General features: G+C 38.4%; 1 protein-coding gene across 3 annotated transcripts in view; it reads right to left on the reverse strand.

Annotated features, from left to right (window-relative positions):
- Window positions 1-2,172: 2,172 nt before the first annotated feature.
- The window catches only part of PDE7A (phosphodiesterase 7A), a 76,776-nt gene continuing 55,393 nt past the window's right edge, over window positions 2,173-23,555 (reverse strand). For all 3 annotated transcript variants that reach the window (XM_065668360.1, XM_065668361.1, XM_065668362.1), the window contains 10 exons: window positions 16,270-16,421; window positions 14,571-14,634; window positions 12,241-12,336; window positions 9,849-9,949; window positions 7,888-8,019; window positions 7,061-7,152; window positions 6,288-6,432; window positions 5,336-5,432; window positions 4,252-4,332; window positions 2,173-3,180 (listed from right to left, as the gene is read on the reverse strand). In XM_065668360.1, coding sequence (XP_065524432.1) covers window positions 2,969-3,180; window positions 4,252-4,332; window positions 5,336-5,432; window positions 6,288-6,432; window positions 7,061-7,152; window positions 7,888-8,019; window positions 9,849-9,949; window positions 12,241-12,336; window positions 14,571-14,634; window positions 16,270-16,421 — 1,172 coding nt within the window. In that variant the 3' untranslated portion in view covers window positions 2,173-2,968. The remainder of the gene's footprint in view (window positions 3,181-4,251; window positions 4,333-5,335; window positions 5,433-6,287; window positions 6,433-7,060; window positions 7,153-7,887; window positions 8,020-9,848; window positions 9,950-12,240; window positions 12,337-14,570; window positions 14,635-16,269; window positions 16,422-23,555) is intronic.

The raw sequence follows: 23,555 nt of genomic DNA on the forward strand, positions 1-23,555 counted from the left end.
GCAGGTACCCAGCACCCCAGAAACACAAAACCCTGCAGTAAGCCTCATCAGTGATGTAAAACTATGGTAAAAAGTGTCATCTACACAGGAAAATGAACTCACAATGCTGCCATCAAATAACTGATTTTAGACCTTGCTGTACCTTAATTTGTACCTTCATACCTGAAATCTTTCTTTCACACAATTCAGTCAAATGCCAGAAGCTTTCATGTACAGTGATGGATGGGATTAGAACCAATCTCTTTCTAAATCCAGTCCGGTAGGAAAAGGTAGAAGCCCCTTGGCAGGAAAGGTGTCCTGAAACAAAACTACTCATGTTTTACTCCAGCACCCTGACGAGCTGTACTGGTTCCTATCAATCAGAGTGGGTGATGGCAATATTGCACAACAGTGAAGAACCACAGGTTATTTATAAATATCATACTGAAATATTGTTATATACCTACTTATAAACTAATGTTTATATTAGTTAATGAAAATTAAGTAAGCTTGTAAGTAGCCTATATCAAGCTGCAAAACTCAGCTTGCTGTTGAGGCCCCATCTTTAAGCAAAGTCACAATGTGAGTCACAGAAGACCATCAGATACCTTTTTCAGTGTTAGTTTTCAAAGCAGCTGCCAGCTTAGCACATGTTTTATTCAAAAATATCGAAGAGGAATCAGTACTTTTCCACACTTGACCCTACAAATCCATACAGGCTGTAAGGAAGCTGCAGTCTCTCCATAGTAAGTTACTCTGCATGCAGAGCTGTTAGTTACCTCTTTGTTCTGACAGCTCCAACCACCACTGGAAGGTGTCTGCCTTTCAAAGAGAACCTGTTAAAATACGGCTTTTCTGTTACTGCAGGTTATAACCAAAGCTCAATATATCCCACTTGATCTTTCTCGGCTAAAGTCAGACGACAGCAAGAACTTGCACTGGCAGCAAAGGAAGGAAGTTCACGCAGGTTCACACAAATGGTTTCATTACAAATTTATTTCTTTAAACATGGCCACTTTGAGATTAATGATACTACTCCAGGGAACATGAAAGAATAATAAAACAACTTCATTTTAGAAGGGAAACAATCAGGTAAGTCAGTATTTGCTTTTCAAACAGTAAAAGGCCAAGCTCCAAGAGGCAATCCATTTTGGCATACGAGGACTAGTATTTTCAGATCCAAAAGCTGGCTGTTTTACAGTGGAAGCTGACTGCAACCTTAGCTACCTCTCCATAACGCTGGACGGTTGTAACTCAAATGTACAGGAGCATGATGTGAAAAGAGGGGTTTTTTTATTAATTAAAAGTTAACAGCAACAGGCACATATTAAAATGAATATGGCAAAGCCTTTACAAATGGCTTTACGCTGAAGCTCGCTCCCAAAAATGGCTGTTGCAACAAACTGTAAACAGAATTAATAAACAGTCTTTTACAATAATAACAGGGAAATACAAATGAACTAAAAGAAAGCACCAGTTTCTCAAACTAGATTACAGTTGTGCTTACGGTACTTAAACCAACGTAAAACAAATTACAAAAATGGAATGTTTTAAGTTTAAAATTAGTCCTTTAATTTTGCCCTAAAAAACATTTTCTGCTTTTCCCATCGAGACCCCATTGTTGTGGGTAATGTTTCAGTAGAGGGAGGAATACGTAAACAATGCACTTTTTGTTTCATTACCATTATTATTACGTTTCAAATCAAAAACAAATTTGGTCACTTAGCTTTGTGCATAGTTTAAGGCATCTGTAGCAATTTGTTACAGTTTCCTCCCCAGTGTGGCTGTTCATGAAATTGTCACATTCTAGAAGAATAAATTAAAAGAAAATAAAGAGAAAAATAAAGAAAAACTAAAGAACAAAACAAGAATGTTGCCGTTCAAACCCTTCCCGGTGCCCTCCCGCCCTCCCCCGTCCCAAACATACTCACACACACGCACACATACACACACGCTGCAGCGAAAGGGGCATTTGTACCCTTGTTCTGAAGGACACGCTTCCCATCCCACTTTTATTTCAGATTGGCAAATACCCTGAGCTGGTTATGGTGTTTTAGACATTCCACCTTTTTTTCTTGCATGTGCAGTTCAAGTGTACACGAGTGAAAACAACATGCGATGTTCCCACTGCAGAATCGCAATGCAGTTCGGACGCTTCCCCTCCCACCCTCCACCCCCCTTTCCCATCCCATCCCTTCCCTTCCCAGATTCAGAAGTGTTTTCCGCCGTTAAAAAAAACTTGCATTCCCATATAGCACTGGAAGAAAGCTTGGCTGTGCTCTATGATGAATGCTCAGTTCCCAGTGCACAAACAAAATCATGGCAAATGGGAGGCTTTTCTGGCATCCAAAGAAACATGAGCTGCAGTCTCCGCTTTGATCTTTTTCCTTTAAAAAAGCAAAAGAAAAACAAACCCCCAAGTCAAGTGGTTCCTTCACAGCCATGCGCAAAGGTTAAGTCTAGAACCGATAGTTTCAGAGTACATTTGTAAACATCAAGTCTTGCCAGAGGCAGCAGAGGATGGGCACTTCACATTTCGGTATTAAAACAGGGACTGAGTGGAAGGTATGCTTTGAACACATTTATCCAAGTCTTGCTAAGTTCCAAGAAAGTGGAACAATCCATCTCAAGTCTTAGATTTGAAGAGCGTATTCCAAGTATCACAAAAAAGAAACAAACAACCCCAAAGCCATGTTGGCACAACGAAGTTTTCGTACTGTTCCTCCGAGGCTCAGTCACTGCTGTGCTTTGCATATTCAAGGTTCCGAACGAAAACCAACTGAGGCGTATGCATATTGCTCTGTGTTCAGGTCTTGCAGGTTAAAAAAATTCTAGTTCAAATGGTCTGTGTCAAAGGAAAACTTGGAAATAAATAATGCTGGCATCGGTTTATCATCTTACCAAAGCCTTGGGCTGGCAAGTATCTCCTTTCATCCAACCACGCAGATACCAAGAGAAGAAAGAGGCAGTTTTGTCATGAAGACTGAGGTCAGGACAGTCGAGGTTCCTGAGGTAATATGTCTGAGTCCATTTCCTCAAAAGCGGGGTCAACATCATCACCGCTGCCAGTCTGTTCCCTCTGCACCCCCTTCCAGCTGGCCTTGTTCAGTCCCAGGTGGCCAAGCATCGTCTGCGACAGCCTCGTGTTGGAAAACCGGGCCCATTCCCCAAACAGTGGTTCCACTAAGTAGGTCATAAACCCTTTGAAAACAAGCAAACAGAGCCAGGTGAAAACAAAACAGAAAAAAAGAAAACACTCAAACCTAATATTTTAAATAATATTTAGTAGCAAATAATTCACAGTGCATCAGACCACTCTGCTCCACCACGCATTTAAAAGCTATCTTTACAAGATAATCTCTCACAATGTGTAAGGTTTTACTAGTCATATTATCATAGAATAATCTGGGTTGGAAGGGACCCTCAAAGGTCATTTAGTCCAACCCCCTGCAGTGAGCAGAGATATCTTCAATTAGATCACGTTGCCCAGAACCACAATGGATTATAAATCAGCCTCCTTTCTCTCACCACAATGACCAAATAAAGGAAAATACTGGACAACACTGAAGGGAGCAAATCTAAATGTCAGCAAATAAATTACACTTATTTAGAAAACCTGGAAGATTTCTAGAAGATTTTATATCAAACTGCCCCACAGACAGACAGAACTGGGGGGGGGGGGGGGGTATCACAATATTAAGCTAAGAAATACGTTACAGAAATTTTTAAACCAAAAGGCCACAAAACATTTAACACACAAACATTCACAGACACATTTCTGTGTGTATTTATAGTGTCTATTTCCATGAACCAAAAATGCAATGGTAAGACAACCAAAACTGAAACTGTCAACTACAGAAATGTATGCTTTCCTAACACACTAAATTAAAACAGTGCAGCTGATTGAACAGGCCAAGTTTTGTCACTAGTTTAAAGCACTAATTTGCACTGTTTGTGGTTATATTCCTTCTTTATGCTTTTAAGTGAGTTCTAGTCAATCTACATAAGCAACTTTATTAAAAGTAACTGTAAGAAGTCATTCTACTCTTTTAAATCCAAGTCAAGCTCAGCCTCCAGGCCTGCCAGTGCAGCCCCTTTCATAAACACTCCATTCAAGGGAAAAACATTATATAGCAAACTAGGAAAACCTGCTCTTTGTGACAAAATGCTGCCACGCACACAGAGACAGCCTTTAGGGAACGTATCTAAGAGGTACTTCATTCAAATTGCATCCTGAAGGAAATCGACTGAAACACATCAAACTGCAGTTACCAATCTGGATGTTGGCGATAGTTTCCGTCTGTCGGTCACAAAGTGGACTCACACCCAAGTGATACTTCTTTTCAATATCTCCTAAGGAAACAGAAATATAATACAAACCATTAAGTCATCACATCCGGACACAAATGGAGCCAAACACTACCAGAGATGAGTTCTGCAAGTTGGTTAACAAGGATGGTATCTTGCAGCTGGTTGAATGCATTTATTTCTCTCACCCATCTCCCCAGAAAGCAAGTAGGACTATCAGTCAGGCTAACAGGACTTTTTCATCAGACAAAAACCATCAAATCGGAGTTTTCCTGAAGGATTAACATACTTTCTTGCAAAACCTCCTAGACTGCCACAGAAATGACAAATTAAAATCCTCCTTAGCAACAGGGAACAGCTTAGTCTTCAGAAATGTCTTACTAAAGGCAATTTGTTGCTCTGCTTCCCCATCACCTTTATCTAAGAATAAGCTTCATGTGATTAGCACCAAAAAAATGCAGTCTGTTCCCCATTTGTTGTATCCACGCACAGATTAGCAGGTCTCACTCAAGTCAGCTAAACCAGCCTCAAGAAAGGAGCAGCACACTGTATTAAATAAAGTTAATAATCATGGAGAAAATTCACTCCATTTGTCAATCAAAAGCTTTATTAACTGCTTACATAAGGCATTCACCTTAACTGCACAGTAACTAAACATCTCCTCTCTCTAGCTCTTACCTGCTTATCAACAGGCCTCACAGCTCAAGTTTAAATATTGAAGACACATGATGAATATAACTTTGTGATTTACTGAAACCACTGGGTAAATTTGAAGTGAGCATAATTATTCACCTGAAGCACCTTTCAGGCTGAGGGACCTACTGCACCACCCGTTCCAGGTTCAGATCCTAAGCAGATTCTTTGTTGGGTTTTAGTAACGCTAACCTTTTGCAAGGAGTACAACCCATGGAAGCAAAAGAAAAATCCCACACTGTAAATCTCTACTAGTCCTAAATATAAATCCCTTTATTTGCAAGCAGCTATGACTCATGATCGCTCTCTCCACAGTATACATTATGTACCAGCAGGTACTTCTACTCTTACTTGCCTTGGTGGAAGAACTCCTCTGTCACTTTTTCACTCCACTGCTTACTCAGCTCCCACGTCCGACATGGATTACAAATATCAGCACACTTCAAAGCCATCTAGTATGTTAACATACAGCATTAGATCACCATTCCGTCCAACAGAAGCATATGTAATTATTTATGTCCTGACAGCAGATTATTTTAAGTTTTGTGAATACCAAACCTACCTACCATTCGTGCTTCTCTGCAAAGTTATGTTCTGTAATCATGTCTAAAAAGTGCTCAGGGAACTATCAGATCTCATGATCATCTCTGAGTAATATGGAAATGCAGGCAAGTCAAAGTATTTTGGTGGCACTATTTTTAGTATACTCACTAGTACAGGAGACAAGAAATTCAAAAAGAGAGACAAAGTAAGCAAACTGCATTTTCTATTTCTGGCTCCAAAGTTCATGTTTTTAGTACTGGTTCGCACAAGACAACTTCTCATCTGTTTATCCACTTTCTTTTATAGCCCACAATATGAGCCTAATAATATACTTTTCTATAAACCTCAAGAGACTCACGAGGCTTTTGTTTTTAAGGTTTGCTAAACTCTCTAGCACAGCTGAAACTGATTCACAACAGTACTGCTTTCCTTTCCTGAAATATGTTCTGACAAAGCATTTCTCAGTTCTGAGGCTGCACTGGAGTCTTCAGAACAACTAAATCTTGTCTTGGAAACAGCTCTCCCTGCTTTTGCAGCTCAAAGTTACCAGACTTACCAACACACATCACTTGAGAGGAGTGCTGGGAGAGGGAAAGATTGAAGAGGAGGGAACAACCTTTCTGTAATGCAACAAAATGACTAGAAGAGATTTCTACTTCATTTTGAAAGGAGGAGATAGCCTGGCAGAAACAATACTTAGCAGTTTAATTAAATGACTTTAGACACTAAAATGCTGTTTTCAAAAATATTACCAAAAAGATCACCTGTAAAATGAAGTGACGATGGTTCGGATTCTCTAAACATAGGTCTCCTCTATCCAGATGGGATCGGAACATGGACAGATACTCATTTTGCTGACTGATGTCTGTGGCAAGAATGAGATCACCTATCTGACTTTCCATCAGCTGCCTGCAATTAGCGATACCAAACATTTAAAAAGCATAATTAAAACCAGCCATCACTATCTTTACATGTCTTTTTATCATATTCTTTGTTATACAAATACACACATTTGCATTTGTATAACCAGCCTTTCCACTGAACTCTTTTCTTTTTGTAGTTGTTTTTCCCTCTCTGAAGAATTCCTACATCCATAGACATAGCAGGATGTTTCATTAGTAGCATTCAGAAAGACTAAACCAGTTTTTAGCCACTCCTCCCCCTTTTCTGCCTTAAAAATATACAAGCCAGTTGTTTAAAGCTTATTTCTTGTTCACGTAGGTGAAGAGAGTCTATTTTAAACTAAAGTTGTGGTGGCAGAATGTCAAAAGGCTGCCAAGTTTAATCCAAACAGGTGCTTGACTATATGAATACACATCTTCAGTGTGCTTACAGTAAATGTTATTTTCCACAGATCGCATTGCACCACAAACTGCTCTACTCCAACAGCATGGTATCCAGGAATTCTTGAAATAGATCATAGTCTACATTTTGTATTCAGAACTGCAGTAACTTAGCTTGTTTTGCAAGGCTTACTTACTGAAGTGACAGCTTGCTTACAGCTTCAATTAATCTATACTACTTTGTTTAAACATACCTGTTTTCTAATGACATGTGTGCAAATAAACCAGACTCTCTCAGCAACCCCACTGCTGATCTCCAGTGATGGTTCTCTAATACTGAGGTATTCTGCAAATGAAAAGGATATTACAGGTATTAATCAATGACTTTTTCTTAAACTGAAGAGCTACAGACTTAAGAGTGGTACCAAACAGTTTCACTGGATTTTGGGAGTGGTGTTTTGCTTTCTTATCTTCACCCCACTTCCCTGGGAGGTTAAAACTCACAAATCATTAACAGATTAGGATAGGCTGATTAAGACAGGCTGAGGAAGCTGGGGCTGCTCAGCCTGGAGAAGAGAAGGCTGCATGGAGACCTCATAGCAGCCTTCCAGTATCTGAAGGGGGCCTATAGGGATGCTGGGGAGGTACTCTTCATTAGGGACTGTACTTGATAGGACAAGGGGTAATGGGTTAAAACTTCAACAGGGGAAGTTTAGACTTGATATAAGGAGGAAATTCTTTCCTGTTAGGGTGGTGAGGCACTGGAATGGGTTTCCCAGGGAAGCTGCGAATGCTCCATCCCTGGCAGTGTTCAAGGCCAGGTTGGACAGAGTCTTGGGTGAGATGGTTTAGTGTGAGGTGTCCCTGCCCATGGCAGGGGGGTTGGAACTTGATGATCTTAAGGTCCTTTCCAACCCTAACTATTCTATGATTCTAACACTTAGCTAGCTTGCACATTCGTTTTTTTATATAACCAATGATGTGGAAACAATGTCTGGATTCAAACCTACCACTAGCTAAGCTGTACTCCTCAGGCATTCTCCAAACCTGGCTTTAACAAAGCAACCAATTTTGCCCTTACCTTATATAAAGTTGCTAAGTAATGGTTTGTTTTAATTAGGAAAGGTTGGTTAACGCCTGGGTGATCCAAATCATGTGTGGCAGCTGCTATTAAGCTGAGCAGGACATCCCATGGAGTTAAAGATTTGGAAAGCTGCAAGATAAGAATGACAAATGTAATTCTGTTAACAACGCAAGTGTGCCCATAGGAAAAACAATGCACGGATGTTGCATTTTTGTTTCCTTTTTGGTGAGTAACAGCCAATAGAAACACAGAAAATTTTAATAACATAAAACTAATTCCACTGACTTTCACAGTTATTTCCCCTACAGAATTTCAACAATGGTTTAAGCATTTTTCTCTCTGAATAGGAAGGTTCAGTCTTTTAAAAATGCTGGCCCAGAAAATTCTGCTTTCTGGCTGCTAATGAAAGACTATTCCTAACCAGATCCTGTAAAAGCAGCAGGTTCTTAAAATTAGCTCTCCATCTCATTTACCAAGTCTGTCCGTATGTGTCAATTCTGCTTTAGATACAGACTATATTTTAAAAACTATAAAAAACTTCTATCTTTAAAGAAACTAATGCTCTGGAAGACTTCAGAACTGTTCAGAATGGATTTCTACTCTTACATAAAATTCTGTTTCAAAGTCTACCAGGCAAAGAACAGAAAGAGGAAAATCTGCCAAAAATAAATATTTTTAAGAAGCATGTGCATGTCAATTAACTCGGCATGAAACTGTAAGGACTTTATTTTCACTGCTGTTACTACTTCTGGTTGGGAGGCTTGCAAGTTAAATTGAGTAATTAAACCAGAGAGGACAGTTTGACCTGCATGAAAGTGAAATGCAGCAAACACCCTGTGAAGACAGAAATTCATATTCCCTGTTGCATTCACCATCTATCATGCCTCATGTGCTTATAATACACTTTGGTGCAACAGAACCAGTAGTTGTATGTTACTAAAAATGCAAAGTCTATGCTTGCATCTGAAGAACTATAAAACTTCCATCACAAGTATTAAATAAAAAACACTCAGAGCTTCCAAACTGTGTGCCATAAAAAAAGCTCATCGTGTATCAGCTGCACCAACAATTAAACTGAAAGCAGCACTGAGAAACTGAGTTGGAGGAGTGGGCAAAGAGCCTCTTAAAAACACCCATGGATCCAGAACTTATACCTCAGAAACAGAATGTAGAGCTAGGCTGTTCAACAGAACCCCAGACTGGGGATCAGCTGCATCAGGGTAGAAAATTCCTCACCTGGCTAGAGAGTGCTACAGTTTTCAATGTCATACACGACAGGATTTAGCCCTGAAATTGTCCGACATCACTTACAGCAGACTGCCAGCAGTCCATGTAGTTAAGAAACAAACAGTCAACTCCTTAAGGTCTGTCACACTGCCCTTGTATTAATAAGAAGGCCAAAAAGAATCCTGATGTCTTTCTATAAGGTGCCTCTAGCAGAAGCATACTATTAATGAACATCAAAGATGAGCAAAGCAAGGGTAACAGTAGCTTCTGCAGGAAAACAACCCAACCACCAACCAAACCACACACACCCCCCCCCCCCAAATGACAAACACACAGGTTTATTATTGTCCGCTCTGACTCATACTGCAATTCTATGCAAATGTCTTGGGGAAAAGCTCTGCAATCTTAATTTCCTACTCTGGTTCAGCACAAAGTCACACAAAAGACGATGTCAGCTCAGGAGAGAAATAAAAAGAAAAGCATACTGCTAAGTGTGAACCCACAGTCCTAGCAACACAGAGTAATTACCTTTTTGTGTTCAAAAGGTTGTTCTGTTGAGTTTTTACATTTAGTTGCTTTTAACAAAATGTGCATATGCACATATGTGTACATATAAAAAATGTGTGCATATGCACATATATGTGCACACAATCCACTTATATGCACACACACACATAAAGACATGTATTTCTGTACATCCATGTAATGTCAAAGTGAGAATGCTCCCTTACCTTGGGCTCTTTTAAGTAACAGTGCATGGCCTGAGTCACATCAGCAGCATGAACTGCATTATGGTAAGGGTTTTGACTGTGATAATCTTCTTGAACCATAACTGCAGGAAAATAACAAAAATCCAAATTCAAATAAAAAAGCAATTTTTCATGTACCATTTTATATATCCTTGTTAGGCACAGAAATATGCAATATCACAAGTTACACATAAAAGTGTCTAAGTCAATAAATTGTCAGTTGAACCACAACACGGGTATAGAAAGATTTTTATGTGAGGAACCAGTATTTCCTAAAAGAAATCAAATACATATAAAGTCATTTCAGAGCAAAAATTAAACAACTAGAAATCAATATATAACCTGAGATGCTTTTACTTTGAGAACTTCCCAGGAAAAATCTCCCTTTGATAAGCTAGCCTGCCTGAATGTCGAGGCAACCTGAAATACAAAATGGAGATGACGCTATAGACCAAAGTATCATGCATTGAAAGCAGACAGGATCAGAGAAATTAAGACACTGCTTTCCTGTCATATGAAGTGATTTTCTTTCCCTTTCAGGAGAGTGGTCATGGTAAGCCACCTCTACAAAGTTAGGCACCTTCACTATAGGCAAAATTAAGCCTATATACAATTTGGAAAAGAGTATCATTTAGATGATGGTCTGACTAACCACTTCTAGATTCAATATTACCTATTTAACTTCTTCCTGGCTTTCCTCCATCTCACCGGCTGTCTCTAAACATCACAGGTAGAACACTTCAAAGGACATCAACATTAATTTGAGTACAAAGAGTGACAGTAGTGTCAAAAAGTATAGAGGGGGAGAAGATCTGAGGCACAGCAATCAAACTATATTCTAAAGTTTTGCCTGATATGACACATTAGCTCTTTTAAGCAAACCTCAAAAGAACATTTTCCCAGCTGACTACAAGCTGTCAGTCCCATTCAAACAGACATGCCCACAACCTCTTTTCCTACTCAGTTCACAAGCCAGTACCTTTAACATAATCGTGACTGTAATGCTGGAATATTGCTGCCATGGTATTTGTGAAGAGCTGTGGTTCATGAGAAGTCAAAATACTTGTAACCATTGTGTAATGTCAGTAGTACTCAACATATAGCTGACATCTCATATGGAAAGTAACAAAAATAAGCGTCTTCAATCTCTATTAACCTGCATTAGAACTCCCTTTCACCTATTCCTAGTTCAGACTATCATTATCTTTTGATAACCAGTTAACTGATTCAGTCATTCCTAACCTGTCCTTCAAGCGCTGTCATTTGCTAAATCTCAGCTAACCAGGAAAGAAGGAAGATGAGAAAGACAGAACACAGAGTTACAACTTAAGTAGCCTCAGACCAGATTTCTATCACAATTTTCTTCACATCCACTATATGAGCCCGCAGGTCAGCTGATCTACCTTTTTGAAACTGGAAGGAACTGAGACAACTTTAAAATAACATGAAATGCAAAACAACCGAAGTTTTTTACAGCTGAAAGAACTAAATAATGAAAACAAAAACGTTCCCTTCTTTGAAAGAGAAAAGTATTCCAAATGTGGTTTCTCCCTTGTTAAATGACAGCTTCGCAACCACAAAATTGTTTTCTATGACATTGTGAAAGCCTGCTAAAAGGGACCAGAAACTTCTTTCTGCTGCTCAGTCAAAAAATTATAATAAAGGCATCCTGCTTCACAGAATAAAAGGCAATGTCACAAAAGAACTGAAGAAGTCTCACACCAGCATCTGTGTCTATGGTACAGGGATGTAGTAAGACAGCTTCTTCAGCTGCGAAGTGACAGTACCATGTGGTTCAAATATTCTGTATCACACAATTCCTTCCAATTGAAGCACTCCAGTGCCATGGGCCCCAACACTCAAATAAAATTGTCTTGCACTCCATGAAGAAAGTATGCCCACAGTACAGTGCTTATTTGTAGGAGGGTTTGAGCAAACAAGAGGTAACATCAAATTGGTACCATAAAATATGGCCAAGCTGGCATGTTCAATATAGTTTGGCATCTACATAATGAACTTTGGAAATTAAGATTGAAATGGAACTGAAAAATCAAAGCAAAGAAAGGAGCTCTCCAGCCTTCCCCCCAAAAAGTGTCACACAGTATCAAATATATTCCTGGGTTTTTAGATTTAATACAATACAGTATCTGCTACAAAACTTCTAAACTTGTTAATACTTGCTTGGATTTAACATGGAGATTTCTATATTCACAGAAACTTTCAGAGAGTGTCTCAATACAATTTAAATCACTGCAAAACCTGGACTGCATCAGTATTCTCCAAACTTTATTGTTAAACTGTAACCAGCAATTCAGTTAAGGTATAAAAATGCAAATAAACAGCAATATTCATCATAATAAAAAGCTGTATTTACCCAAAAATCGACGAAGTTTCATCGTATCTAACTGGAAGTGTTCAATTAGTCCATGAAGATTAAACAGATGAAAGGTTAAGCTGACTAGACTGTTTCCTAAAAATAAGATGAAAATAATTCATTGGAAGCCATGAAATCAGTGACTCTTTCACAAGAAATTTATTATTTCAAACAAATTTGTCATGAAAATTATACAAGCAAGTTTCTCCACACAATTTTTTATAAATACATAAATCTGACTGCGCAAGATTCCATTAGCTATCTCCTCTAGTGATCACCACTGTTTTTGCATAATCACAATGCATTCACCAATTGTCCACTGCCAACTGATAGGAGGAAAATTTTACAGAACATTAAAAAAGCAAAAGGTTTCAACATGCAAACCTGTTACAATGGTATTTAACTTTATAAATATCACAATGCAACATATCACATAGACATAGAGCTTAAAACCTAATGCAAAAATAATCAGATAAAAAAAAACTAACCACACCATCAATCAGTGAACATTATATATATGCTCTCATTTTTATCACCATCTAAACTATTTCTTATTTCACCAAGAACTAAAAGAAAAAAAATTACATTTCTGTAGGAAATGTATACTATTACAAGCTTTCAATATACGTGGTCTACTCATAGCTATAATATTCTAATCACTTGCAGTGGTAAAACAAGTAAAACTGCAAGAGTCGGAGCAATAGCCTGCAAATGTTTACTTGAAATAACTTGCCCATTATTTACTCTGCAAACAATATGTAGTGGTAGATAACACAGTTCTGGTACATTGACTCTGACAACCGTCATTTAGCAGGAACTAAAGAACCTAGCACAGGCAGAAACTGAAGTGCACAAGGACAAAACAACCTGCTAAATCTCACTTATTAAGAGGCTTAATATATTTGCACGTGCATGCCGCTTCTACAGAATAAGACCTGCAATTCTTCAGTCTTTACTAATTTGTTTCTTAAAGGCTCATCCTGGGCAGTTTTACATACAGTATTCTCTCCTTACACACTTTCAAGAACAAGACTGCCTGTTCAAAATGTCCTCCTAAAATGACTGAGACAGGATGCAAAACGGATGGCATAGGACAGCTTCCACTACAGAATCTGTAGTAGTAGTATCGAAAATGTATTTGAAAAAAGCTTATCTTAAAGGTAGAGAAGGCCTCTTATAAGAAGGATGGTATAAGATTACTCTCATCTGATAAAGTAACTCAAAGTAAGCTATGCTTACAAACAAGTTAACTGGCACACATAGCTTTTTCTCATTCAGTTATCTAAAGTTTATTATCTCTATAAACTTTCTATTTTAAAAAAATCTTGCTGTTTTCATTATTTATATCAATTTTCTTATTCATTTAAATCAAACTGCAAGGATACTACTTTTACATTAGATTAAGCCAAGCATCCCTTGAACAACAGGAGAGAAAATTACCTTTTGGCACCTCATTTTCCTTTCTGAACTTCACCTCTTTCTGCTGACTTTAAGCACTCTAACTACATCTCTGCTACCCCATTTGACTGATGTTAAAACCTCCATGAGCTGCTCTCCGTCTGCTTTTCCACACTGGCACAAATGTCGCCGTGATGTGGACTCACTAATCTCTTTCCATCCTATTCAAAATTTAGCTTCCATTGCTGTGACTATAATACAAAACTTCACCCTACCCAATGCATCAGCCCTCCCTCCTCCTTTCCAGCATATTCACAGATCTCTTTTCTAACTGTCCATAACATCATACTTTTTAACAACTGCAGTAGTTCCTACAACTATTTGTAATAGGTGCACAAAACTAATCATGATAGTGTCTCTCCCTTTCTCCATTTTGTGCAAGCTATGAGTACAGCTACTTGTTTCCTTAACTCCTAGCTCTTTAGGTATTCTATTTTAATTATGCATTCAAACCAACATACATTCTTATTGCACTAAAAAGTAATAAAACTATTCTAACATTAAATTTATCAGAATACTTGCTCAATATAAATGACCTTTTGAACACAACCATATAAATTACCAGCAATCCATAATTAAAAAGAAAAAAAGGGCTAAGTTGGCAAGATTATTTGTTACTTTATATCAAATTACTATCCGAGAACAGCAACCTACAAAGTACAAGGACCCCTTCTACAAATCTGTCATTATTACCAGTGCTGACAGTACCAGTATTTTAACAGAGCGAACTAGATTAAAGACTATTAAATCAAAAAGTACTGCCTGATGAAATACGTGCTTTTAAGTGAACAAGCAATCACATACTGCAATGCAACAGCAATATAGTTATGCTAAGAGATAAACCACAAATGAAATGGCAAAAATAAACTCACCATTTGTCAGTCTATCAAAAAGAAAAATATCAAAATTCCAATTTCCAACCTTCTCCAGCATACACTGAAAGAAAACACAAAAGCTGTCATTTTTTTTTCCTCAATATATGCCTATCTTCCTGTAACCCAGAGGAGTAGTTAAGATTTCAGAGACAGATGCAAGTATTATGATTTCTGCATACAAAGAAAGAATAAATTTGTCTGAGAACTGAAAAACTTAAAAACACATGTTACAAGTTTAAAAGCTGAAGAAATCTGAGAAGTGCCTTGACAGAACTGGTTGGTGATTTTCCCTTCATCCTTCAGTCAATTTCTTAAAAGAAATAAGACACAATTTAAAACCTGGTTAAAACCAGAGACAGTATAACAGAATGACTGTGTATTCACACTTTTTCCACTTCAATTTTTGCAATGAGCTAGGGAATTACTCTGTGTAGTCATTCACTTAATTTTCCCTCTTTCCCTTGCTGTTTGTAGAAGTTACATATATATATGCTTTACCAAACATATGAGCTAAGCTTTTAATTTCTTTTTCAACAAAATGGCTTTTGAAATTCTACTGCACTGAACTAGCACTTCACAGCTGCGCCACATGAACTGCTCTTCCAACAAGAAGGATGAAGAACAGCAAGGAGCCAACAGTACATGAGGCCTCACACCAAACTTCAGCAGTCACAATCTTTTGTCTCCCCTACTGCTATCAGAAATACCTGTCTGGCATGTTTTACAACAGCTACTCGCCCTCTCCTCATTAGATTGTTTTGTGATCCAATTATACGTTCTAGCTTTTCTCCATCAGCCATTAAAATCCTGCTACCAGAAGAAACATGAGCATTAACAAGATCTTTCTACTATTAAATAACAAGCACATTTTTTAAATCCATCCTCCAGCTTATCACATTCTTTCTATACTGCAGCCTGGTCATGGTCAACATGGATACGTTCACTGTGTTATAAGTACATAGCTTCTCTGTTCCAAGATGACACAAAAAGTGTTATGACAGCCTTTGGGATCTTGAATAACCTGAAAAACCTTTGCTGCTCACTCCCATTCAGCACTATCCATCTTCTGTCCCCAGTACACTAGACTGTCATCCAACTAGATGGTCTCTTAGTACCATCCATCTTCCCAGTACCTGCTTTTACTACAGCACAGCCATATTATGGCTATCACATTGCCTACTAAAGAACTCAGTTTGGCATAATAATCTTCTGATAAATCCATTGACTGTGTTTTATTGAGTTTCCACTAGTAGGTAGTCACTCTTCCAGATGTTCACTTGGGAGGTTAGACTGAAAATGAAAATGGGGCAGCGACGGGGGGGGGTGGGGTGGGGTGGGGAGGAACAAATTGACCCATTAGGTTTCTTAAATACATTTTCCTTTCTTCGGTTTATCTTCAATTACTAAAGGGAATTCTACATTCACTATTTCTATATAAACAAACAAATCAATAGCACACTAGCCATGCAAGCTCTAAAATTATCCCAGTAAACTTGTGGGTGTTAAAGGAGTTTGTTAGAAAACATTAGAAAATTTTGGCTGGACTTAATTATACACACACACAAATAAAAATACACATATATAAAAATGTACATGCCTAAAGTGTTTATTTGCTTGCACTTTAACATGAAATGTAGTTATATACTAGCAAACACTTTAAAAGACATACTTAAAAAATAAAAATCAAGCAACCAACCTTTGCTTGTCCATTATAATCATCATCTAAAATGTTTGAAGAATTTGGAACAGTGATACCACGGAAAAAACGGGAAGATCTCAGGTATCGCTGGAAACTAAGCAACCTTCTCACATTTCTCGCAGACACAGACACCTCGATTTCAGAATTTGCTACAAAAAACAAGAACATAAATACTCTCTCTAAAAAACCTTTACCAAAAAGACGACTGTTGAGGGAAGTCTGGTACAACAAAGGATGCAATTTTGTGTGTGTCAGACATTTCAGCCACAAATACAGGTGTTTTCATTAACAGTAAATACAGAGAAAATCTTTTCTGTGAAGAAAAAGAAATATTTGTATCACAGCTGAAACTTATCTTTAAGTAACTCTGCTATTGAAAGGACAGCAATACTATGGAAACTCTGTGTTAAAACACAGAGTACTACAAAGCTTCTTTTTGGAGAACTGCTCTCGGGTATACACATCCAATCACTGTCCCTAGCGAATCGCACAAGATACGTACACCAGCAAAAGCACATCAGTAATTGTGTTGATACAGGAGTTATGAGTAGGTTTTGAGTACATACAAATAACTTTTAACACAGATTTTAAAGCTCAGAAATTCTAACTTTAGTGGCAAACTTTTAAATACATTCAAGAGACTTCGGGGTATTTGCAGACAACCATGTTGAGAATCTCTCTTCTGCCAGACAAGTACCACATTTACCTTCGTGGCACATGTAATTCCCTTTTCCAGGACAGCGACAGCACTACAGAAAATTGGTTTAGCCTGTTTTCAAAGATTAATGCGAATATTGTGCTTTACTCTCATTACTGGTTTATTCAAATAACTGATGCCAGCTTATGTTCAATACTATTTCATATACTTAAAGTGTTTTAGAAACCTGAAGATCAAACTACACACAGTTTAGCCCAGGTATTTTCATTCTGAAATCCGTAACACCAAGCTTAACCTTTACTTTCTTCTCAGCAGTACCCCAAACAGCAGTTTTATATAACCAGCAGTCAATAATCTTGATATTCCCCCATTCTGCCCAAGATCAGTCATATGAAAAAAAAAGAAAAAATCTATTAGGTAAGAAAGTCAGTGCAAAGACGCTCACTTCCAAAAATGCAGATCCTTAATACCAAAATGAGCTCACCTTTGTAGTACAGACCTCTTGTCCTTCTAAGAACATGGCATATTAGAAATTGTGGAAGTAAGCAGTTACACTTTTTGTTCTTTTAGTCAGTCTAAAATATTTTACTGGGAAAGATGTGGTCTTGCTAACAACATCAGTTAAAAAACTCAGTGATTTCCAGTGAAGGCAGTTTGATTCTACAGAAGATAAATCTTTATCCACATAAATTCTCTCCCTGCTGAAGTTCTAATGTACTTTCTGTTCAACATTAGCTCATTAATATATTTATTTCCAATCTACACTAATAAAGCACCTCTGAACACAATTGACAATTACACTAACACAGAATATCTGATAAAATGTAGGAGCATTTCACAGTCTCAGCTAACAGAGATTAAACTGACAAAACTGGAATATTCTTTTAGATGTGGCTGAAACACTTCATATAAAGATGGAAACTTCAGTATCTTGATCAGTTATCTAAGGAGGTATACTCCATATGATAAAGGTTGCTTATAAAGCAACATTCATGAGTACAGCATGCAAATAGATTCTGCCACACTGCATTACTGTACTAATATTTCTAACCACATCCATTAACATGAGGTTACAGTCTGAGCACTGCTACCCTGCAGAACAGAGAAGCAGGGAGGAATACAGCTGCTCTTGTTAATGCAGCGTAGGCTTCAAGTAAGAAGTTTTACCCCCTTCAGTTTTGATCCAGTCCCTTAAAACCACATTTCAGAACAGAAATTGTTAGGTTGGAAATAAAATCATATTGAATGGGTATATTTAGGTCATGAAATGATCCAAAATGTCCAGTCACACAGAAAATCCAGGAATTTCATTAAATCTCAGTAAAACAACCATTTGAGTAGGAGAAAGCAGCACTCTTCTAGAAGTGCAAACAGTTTTCTTGATCATAAGTACTCTTTTACAGATCTATAGTTAACAAACAGCTGCTTTGTTGTCATGCTACAAATAAGTCTGTCACAGACGCCACCTGTTAATCTTTGGCAGAACATGCCTGCACTCCACCTGTATTTGTGTTCATAAAGAAGAAAGAGCACTGCTCCAGCTGATGTAATTCAAACAAACAAAAGCCTGCTGTATTCCAGCCCTCCTGGCAGCAGTGCTGCTGTTACAGAATGGCAGAACAGCTGACACAGGAAAGGACCTCTGGAAATCATCTCTGCCACTCAGACCACACTGCCCAGGACCATGTCCAGATACTCTTTTGAGTATCTCTGGGCAAGTTGTGCCAGTACTGGTCACCCTCACAGTGAAAGAAGGTTTCCGCATGTTCAGAGGGAACCTCCTGTGTTTCAGTTTGTGCCCATTGCCTCTGGTCCTGGCACTTGGCACACTGAAAAAAGCCTGGCTCTATCCTCTTCTGAAGGTATAAATACCTTCAGGTATTCATATAAATTTATGAGATCCCCCCTGAGCCTTCTCATCTCTAGGCTGAGCAGTCTCAGCTCTTTCAGACCCTCCTAATCAACCCCTTAATCATCTTCCTGACACTTCATCAGACTCTCTCCACTATGCCCACGTCTCCTTTGTGTACTGTAGAGCCCAGACCCGGACACAGCACTACTGCAGGTGTGGCCTCACCAGCACTGAATAAAGGGGCAGGATCACCTCCTTCTACAGCTGGCAGTACTCCTCTCATGTAGCCGAGGACACCACTTGCTTTCTTTACAGCGAGGACACATCATTCAACTTGGTGCCCACCAGGACCCCCAGGTCCTTTCTCTGCCATGCTGTTTCCTGATGGTCAGCCCCCAGCCTGTGCTGATGCTGGGGGATAGTTCCTCCCCAGGATCAGGGCTTTGCCCTTCCCTTTGAACTACTATTCATTACACATGTTGAACACAAGTTAGGTAAGAACAGCTTGACCTTATCATTTAGATCCGCAATGATTAGAATGACTTCCAAATGAGAAAATATATTTTGAGCTTTGCCAGCCCTCTGCAGTTCCAGAACAGCTAATTCAGAGGGACTACGCCAACCCTGAAAGTAAATTGCTCTCTCTTTAACAGCTAAACGTTTTCCACAGGACAATTAAGAATAGGCAAGTCAGATGTGGAGGTTTGACAGGTAATTAATGTAAAAGGGAGGCTGAAAAAGAAAATAGCTAGCTTTCAGGGAAGGGGGAGTGGGGGAGAGGGGAAAAAAAATCCCACATAGATTCTTCAGCTGCAGGAACAGTGATAACATCCATGCATGCGGTTTCCTTTTCCTCACAGATAAATTATGAAGGATACAAAAGTCAGTCCCTTTGTGGTTCTGGCAGACCAGCAAAGGCAAGTTTGCAGGAAGGACTGGTAAACTGAATGATACAGTTGTGTGATGGAAACTTGGCATTTCCCTCCTGGTACAAGCAGAAAATTCATTTATATGCATGATTAATATGAGAATGTCAACCTACCCTCTTTCTATCACGAGTCACGAAACGAGATGCTAATTTCAGAGGCTAATTTCAGAGGCCCTACCAAAGCAAGGTTCAGTAATGTATTTATAATGGAAAGAAGGTGGTGAAGAATGAAGAATGCATTACATTTGCACAAGAAAAAGCATGCTGCAAAAAAACCATCCCTCCTCCCAGCCCAAACGTCATTTCATTTGGAGCTTTCAGCGTGCTAAAGAGCTTTCTAAAATCCAGTAGTGACCATTTACTCCTAAGAAATAAGGACAGTTTAAGAACAAACTAGAATGAGAAAAATAAACATACATGACATTTACAGCCTTGAGAACTGAAACAGAATGAAAGCAAAGTCAGGATATGGGGCTTGTTAAAAAGCATTCACAAGTCCCTTCAACGCAAGAAGCCAGATGACAAACTAGGCCTTTGTGCCTATTCAACAGCAGCTCTCCTATGACATTATTCTTCCTTTTTCACTCTTGGTGCCCCACTTTCAGTTAGAATATCACCTATTTATTACTCCCAAGATTTTTTTTATTAGTATTGAAATGATTATATTATTATTTCTAGACATTTTAAGTGAGATGCTGGTTCTATGAAAAAAGTCTCTAAGAAAAAAAAGGAATAATTCTGTTTACTAGCGTCAGTTATTTTGCTACAGTTATGATCTTGAGGTCCTTTCCAACCCTAACTATTCTATGATTCTATGATATACAGCAATAAAATAAAATCATGCGAGTTGCCTTCATGTAACAGATTTCATTTGTATTCCAAGATACTTATTTTAATCTCTCTTCCCACTCCCAATCTTTTAAGTGGCCTGTACTTTATGAAAACCTAAAAAAAAAAAAAAAAGTAATTTTATCACATCTCACTGGGACATTCAATATTAATTTCTCATGCTGAAATAAAAATACAAAATAAGACAAGTGACAGTCACTTACAAAATCATAATATACCTATATTTATTCCCTGAAGTTCTGCATCTTTCATATTGCAAGGGCAGACAACAAAAGGAAGAATGACAACTTAACTATGGTTTAGTTTAACTTTTTATTAATAGAAACCTTAAATTGTAGCAAAAAGTTTCAACATTCCTTTTATGTAAAGATATAGACTTGGAGACTCTGATGGGGTCCTGGTCGAAACAGGGCTATCCAGCATAAAAACTAAACACACATTTATTCCCTGCTACAGCCCAAAAAGTAAAGAAGAAATTAATCATGATAAAAATAACTGAATTTTGTTATTACCACTAAAAGGAGCTTAACTGAGGATCTCAGAATCACTGCCACTAACAGAAAAAGGAATTAAACATTTGAGAGAATCACAGAATAGTTAGGGTTAGGTGGATCTTTCTTATGTTTGAACGTGAAACCAGAAGTTTAAGGTGCATAGGTCCACCAGAGGAATTTTTTCCCAAAAATAAAAATCAAGGCAATCTCTTCTTCTCTCTCATGGAAGTAATCTCTCACCATTTTTGAAGCCTTGGGTGGGATGGTTTAGTGTGAGATGTCCCTGTCCATGACAGGGGGGTTGGAACTAGATGATCTTGAGGTCCTTTCCAACCCTAGCTATTCTATGATTCTATGATTTTTCCACGCTCAGACCAGCTACACATTTATCATTTTTACACAGCAGATACTATCTCCAAACCTGACATACCTGAAAGTTTCCACTACTAGTGAATATTTGAAAAAAATACTCAATTTCACATGCCAATTATAACCGTTATTTCTAAGGTCTTCCACAATACAAATCATCCTCTATGCATCACCTGAAAGCATTACCCAGTATTTCACACCGCTAGAGGGACCCAGCAGCATTCTAATTTCACATCTATTCCCATCAAACCATGAAGAAATGCATTACAATAGATTTGCGCACATTTAAAAACGAAAATAAAGTTCCGTTATTTAGCTCTTTAAGTTTTCCACTCATGATTTGCATTTTTAAGTACTTTTAAAAAATTCAGTACCGAAGTCTTATATAAAACTATGATTTTGTTTGGAAGATACAATTTCAGCAAGGATTTTAAGTTACATATAAAGACCATTGGTGTCTTAATTACCTTCCTTAAAACCACTCTGAAGCCCTACTTAGCTTCACTTTAAGGCACTGTATCCCCTCTTCTGCTTAAAATAAAACATTAGGCCAGACTGTTTCATTTTTCATGTACCATATATATGTATTTATACATTCATGCTCCTTTTTTCTTCCAATAGTGATCACCTGAAAATATGCTGTGGGTTAAAGATTAGTTAAATAAACATGGGTTTGCACATGTCTTCTGACCCCAGTGGAATCAAAAAAAGGGGTTAAGTCTCAAGAAACTAATAGCATCACAACTTAAAAAAAAGATCTAGTATTTTTCAACAGATCCTCCCTAATGGAGGGCAACTGCTAGGCAGCACCAACACCAAAGATAACTCCTTTCCTGAAGGGTCTTGCAAAATTAAATATTGCATTAGCAAAGTACAAAGCAACTGAAGGGTAGAATAATTCAGGTTGGAAGGGACAGAAGAGAAAGTCTAAAAGTCCTTTGGTACAATTCTCTGCTCAAAGCAGAGCTAATTTGAAAGAAATTACTCAAAGCGCAGCAAATACATTACTTCAGTATGAATCAAATGCTAATTCTCCAGGGGCACCGTAAACCATTACACAGCATCAGATGGGTAAAGAAAACACTGTGGAAAGGGTATCTAAAGGATTCTACTTATAACGCTCTTGAATTTTGGCTCCTTTTAATATTTCTGTAAACACCTCAGGAAGGATACAAAATTAAGTGAATTGGACAATGCCATTCCTGTACTGAACTGCATAACATTCTCCAATTATCTCAGGACTACGAATTAGTATGTACAAGACATATTCTTTCCTTACCAATTTACTGAATCATAAACCCAGCAATCCTGCAGTTGTGTACTTTTTTTAACCTGAATCCACCCACCAAGCAAAGTAAATCTGTAGCTCACAACATAGCGTAAACTAACAAACCTCAGTGAAGCAAAATATTTAGTAGACTATCAGCAAAATACACATATATCCCTTATAGAAATGGGTTATGCTGTGTTAATGAAGATACTGAAGCTTTTGAACAAGTACACAACGTAATAGTTCAACTCTTTTCCCTAAGGAAGGATAATATATTCCAGACCATCACCAAATCTTTACTTGATGTCTTGTTTAACATCTTCGTCACTGACATGGACAGTGGGACTGAGTGCGCCCTCAGCAAGTTTGCCAATGACACCAAGCTGTGTGGTCCGGTTGATATGTTGGAGGGAAGGGATGCCATCCAGAGGGACCTTGACACGCTTGTGAGGTGGGCTGATGCCAACCTTATGAAGTTCAACCATGACAACTGCAAGGTCCTACACCTGGGTCGGAGCAATCCCAGGCACAGCTACAGATCGGGCAAAGAAGAGATTCAGAGCAGCCCTGCAGAGAAGGACTTGGGGGTGCTGGTCGATGAGAAAATGAACATGAGCCGGCTTCAGTGTGCGCTCGCAGCCCAGAAAGCCAACCATATCCTGGGCTGCATCAAAAGGAGCGTGACCAGCAGGTCGAAGGATGTGATCCTGCCCCTCTACTCTGCTCTCGTGAGACCTCACCTGGAGTATTGTGTGCAGTTCTGGTGTCCTCAACATAAAAAGGACAAGGAACTGCTGGAACAAGTCCAGAGGAGGGCCCCGAGGATGATCAGGGGACTGGAGCACCTCCCGTATGAAAACAGG

The sequence above is a fragment of the Lathamus discolor genome, chromosome 2 (genome assembly GCF_037157495.1).
Source record: "Lathamus discolor isolate bLatDis1 chromosome 2, bLatDis1.hap1, whole genome shotgun sequence".
Classification (NCBI taxonomy): domain Eukaryota; kingdom Metazoa; phylum Chordata; class Aves; order Psittaciformes; family Psittacidae; genus Lathamus; species Lathamus discolor.